The sequence below is a fragment of the Odontomachus brunneus genome, unplaced genomic scaffold (genome assembly GCF_010583005.1).
Source record: "Odontomachus brunneus isolate Ranch 3 - 2012 unplaced genomic scaffold, Obru_v1 Obru_scaffold_005, whole genome shotgun sequence".
Classification (NCBI taxonomy): domain Eukaryota; kingdom Metazoa; phylum Arthropoda; class Insecta; order Hymenoptera; family Formicidae; genus Odontomachus; species Odontomachus brunneus.
This window is the reverse complement of record NW_022639455.1, coordinates 3,015,475-3,019,858: the sequence shown is the minus strand read 5'-3', so window position 1 is coordinate 3,019,858 and position 4,384 is coordinate 3,015,475. Positions and strand designations below refer to the sequence as shown.

General features: G+C 39.1%; 1 protein-coding gene across 2 annotated transcripts in view; it reads left to right on the top strand.

Annotated features, from left to right (window-relative positions):
- LOC116849418 (senecionine N-oxygenase-like) overlaps positions 1-4,384 on the top strand; it is a 7,272-nt gene that overhangs the window by 1,156 nt on the left and 1,732 nt on the right. For both annotated transcript variants that reach the window (XM_032826564.1, XM_032826558.1), the window contains exons 2-6: positions 522-721; positions 950-1,088; positions 1,317-1,578; positions 1,843-1,946; positions 2,029-2,116. In XM_032826564.1, coding sequence (XP_032682455.1) covers positions 528-721; positions 950-1,088; positions 1,317-1,578; positions 1,843-1,946; positions 2,029-2,116 — 787 coding nt within the window. In that variant the 5' untranslated portion in view covers positions 522-527. The remainder of the gene's footprint in view (positions 1-521; positions 722-949; positions 1,089-1,316; positions 1,579-1,842; positions 1,947-2,028; positions 2,117-4,384) is intronic.

Here is a 4,384-nt window from a genome sequence, read left to right as displayed (position 1 = left end):
TATATATATATATATATATATATATATATATATATATATACATATTAGCAGCTCGTACATGATATGATCGCGAATAACTATTGGAATGACTCGTCAATTATTATTCTACTTAACACATTATCACCGTTACAAAATGACGATAAAATTACTGTTTATGTAAAAAACTTCTTCGGCAGATTAAACCGCAAATAAAAACAAGTAAACAGATAAGTTTTATCGTCTTCGACCAGTATGAAATTATATTTTCCTCTATAAGGCAGTTAAAACTTATCTGAATTTCAACTTAATTCTATTTCGGTCCTCGAGATGAAAATTGAGCCAATGCGGAATAGTCGATATCCACTTTTGACTTGGTGTTTCAACCAAGGGAAAATCAAATTGAACCAGCGCGTAGGCTGGTTTGAGATATCCGCATAACGCAACGTGAAAATTGCGATCACGCCCGATAAAGTGCGAGATAGATCGTCAATAACTTTCGCCGAAGGTGTTAATGAGAATTCCTCGTGTTCTGCGGACCTCAGACGATCATGAGAATCGCCGTAGTTGGCGCAGGAGCCGCCGGGCTGGCTGCACTCCGGCACTGCACTTCCGGTACTTACGATGATCAAGTGGTATGTTACGAAAAAACAGACCAAATCGGCGGCACTTGGGTCTACCGAGAGGAAACTGGTTCCGATAGATACGGCTTGCCGATTCACACTAGCACGTACAAAAGCCTCAGGTGCGTTGCATCTCATTGCGGGGCAACTTTCGTTTTCTTGACCGCGTACAGAAAAAAAAGAGAGAGGGAGGAAATGCACAATTAGCGATATATTTATAGAAACTAATACTCCAATCTTAAGAAATTGAAGGAACACGAAAGTTGATATCCATTTTTCATACTCACGTGTATCGTGATTGACGTATTTTGCAAATAATTTCTGTGAAAATCTCTGCTGTTCACTTCTAGGACTAATCTGCCGAAGGAAGTGATGGGTTATCCAGATTATCCAATACCGGAGAACCCCGAAAGTTACCTGTCGCGCCCGCAGATACTGAATTTTCTGAACGAATACTGCGACCACTTCGCGCTACGTCCTTACATCCGTGTGAGTGCACGAAGCTGCAATGAGTATGCCAGCACATATTGTAGACGCGGAAATAAAGTAAAACGCGATGTCTGTGTCTACAATTAAAGACGACATCTTTATTTATTTAACGTGCGAGTCACTGTTAGACCCGAATTTAAATACTCAAGATGCTGAATCCACAAAACTAATTCAAGTATCAGGGATAAATTTGTCGCGGCGTGTTGTTGCAAATTCCTCACGTTGCAGCTGCTGCACCATGTAGAGTTGATAGAGCCAGCCGTGGGGAGCCGGAAGTGGTCGGTCAAGGTCAAGGATCTGCAGAGAGATACGCTCATGACCGAGTCGTTCGACGCGATCTTGGTATGCAACGGTCATTATTTCGAGCCCAGCATCCCAAAGATATCCGGCCAGAACATCTTCGTCGGCGAGCAGATCCACAGTCATGACTACAGAGTCCCCGAGATCTTCAACGGCAAGACCGTCGTCGTCCTGGGAGCAGGACCTTCCGGTGAGTAAATATCACACGGGTGACTCACTCAATCTCCAGGGAAAAAAAAAATCCAAACAATTCTTCTCGAAAGTTCCTTCCTATCGTCGCAACTGAAAGGAAAGAATTGATAAAATATTTTACTGACAATTTCGCACTTAATAGATGAGAACAGCTCCTCGTTCATCGGTTATTTGATCTTTGTTCGGGAGTGTGAAAAAGATTTCTGGACGAAGCTACTCATGGCAATTAAAACTCTTTTCTTTTCCTCGTTCCCGCCGACAGGTATGGACTTGGCTTTGGAAATATCCAAGAATGCGAATCGCGTGATTCTGAGTCATCACGTGAAGGATACTATACTCACCGTGTTCCCCGAGAACGTCGTGCAGGTAGGTAAAAGCGCGAGTCCAGAATGAAAATAGTAAAATCACACGGGGATTACTTCTTAGACTTGCGGCGGTTTCTTTTTAGAAAGCCGATGTGGTGGAACTGACGGAGCGCGAGGTGGTTTTTGCGGACGGCACGAAGCAGCAGGTCGATGTCGTCTTCTATTGCACGGGTAGAGTCTTCTTCTTTACAGGAATCATTCAGAGACTGCGGACGCGCTCCCGCGAATATATATTTAGAAGGAGAACAGAAAGATCTATCTGAAACAAGGCACACTTTATACAAATACGAAAAAATCCTCTTACCAGCACAAATGTTCAAAGGACATCTTAGAAATGATATTCTACTACGGCTTCAAGACATTTCTAAGATGTATTTTAGACACTTGTCCCAGATAGCCAAACCTGCGCGAACAGATTTCGAGCAGAACTTGCTATCAACTTTTGATGGCAAATAGATAACAATGCAGGATTTGTTATATCAAATTTTGTTGCCAAATTGCCGTCAGATATGCGGCAGAGCTTGTTGTCGGATAATTGCTGCAGATTTACAGTAAAAACCGCGCAGACCTTGTAGCGATTTGACGGCAGATTGGCGGCAGAAACCGCGCAGACCTTGCTGCGCTGCAAGCTTTGCGCGGTTTTTGCTGCAAATTTGGCACCAATTGCCCGACATCAAGATTTGTTGTCAAAACCGTAGCTTAATGTAGACACAGATGGCTATGGGTTTTTTATTTGCTGTGGGTTTTTGATCAAATTTACTGTCAATCTGCGCGCAGTCTGAGCTCAATTTGCTTACTGGGGTGCTATTTGCATTCGGGAGAGAAAATGATTATATATAATTATATTAATTAAATAAAAATTGCATATGTGTGTGTGTGTATATATGTGTGTGTGTGTGTGTGTGTGTGTGTGCGTGTGTGTGTACCCAGATAGCATAGAGAATTAAAAATAATTAAAAAAGAATTCAGTCATATGTCACCAATTCTGAGTTAATTTTCATATGCAAAAAGAAATCTTCAAAGTTTAGTTCTAATAAGAATTCTTTTTGCATCTAAAAATAAACACAGAATTGGTGACATACGACTAAATTCTTTTCTAATTTTCTGTGCTATCTGAGTAATTATGCATGACTACATATGGCCATACGTAGACAAAATTCATATGTGATTTTTTCTTCTCGAGTGAGTATTGTGCAAATACGTTTCGCTCTCGTCCTTTTATTACTTCTCCATTTGTTTTCCTTCTAAATATATCCGCACGGACGTCCATAATTCAATCATTGCATAAAGATTTTATCTCATTATCAGCATAATGAGCATCACGATAATCCGAGTGTATGAAGTTGGCACCCCACTTTTTGAAATTTATAATTTTGAAAGTTGTTCCAGATTGTTCTGACTTTGTACCACATTGTTCCAAAATGATATTGCTTCATTCGAAGCGGTTTACGAATAAAAAAAAAAAAATGATTTTTTGAGCTGGCACCTTACTTTTCGAAAATCGAACATTCTGATACCGCAATAGATTGTTCTAGTTGTTCCAAACATTGTTCCAAAAGGACAAATCCGTAAGTTGAATTATAAGTCCAAAAAATGAAAAAAAATGTTTTTGACCTGGCACCCCATTTTTTGAAAATAAAGCATTCCGATATAGATTACCGATATAGATTGTTCTAGTTGTTCCAAACATTGTTCCAAAAGGACAAATCCGTAAGTTGAATTATAAGTCCAAAAAATGAAAAAAAATGTTTTTGACCTGGCACCCCATTTTTTGAAAATAAAGCATTCCGATATAGATTACCGATATAGATTGTTCTAGTTGTTCCAAACATTGTTCCAAAAGGACAAATCCGTAAGTTGAATTATAAGTCCAAAAAATGAAAAAAAATGTTTTTGACCTGGCACCCCATTTTTTGAAAATAAAGCATTCCGATATAGATTACCGATATAGATTGTTCTAGTTGTTCCAAAAGCACAAATCAATAAGTTTAATTATAAGCCCGAAAAATTAAAAAAAGCTTTTTGACAAACAATCTATCGGACCAAGAGTAAACTTATACTATCTTTCTTGTTCCAACCGAGATCTTTTTGTTCTGAGTTGTTCTAGGCTTAAGAATTATAGTTCTAGAGTATGAGACTCATAAGATCATTCGTTCTCCGAAAATTCGTAAAAAAATCGATTTGACAGTACTCGACGTCAAGAGTAAACACATGCTTCCTTTCGTGTTCCAACCGAGATCTTTTTGTTTTGAGTTGTGTTAGGTTTAAGAATTATAGTTTTACAGTATGAGACTCGTAGCGTCATCCGTTCTCCGAAAATTTAAAAAAAAATCGATTTGACAGCACCCGACGTCAAGAGAAAACACATGTTTCCTTTCTTGTTCCAACTGAGATCTTTTTGTACTGAGTTATACTAGGCTTAAACGACGAAGCAATTTC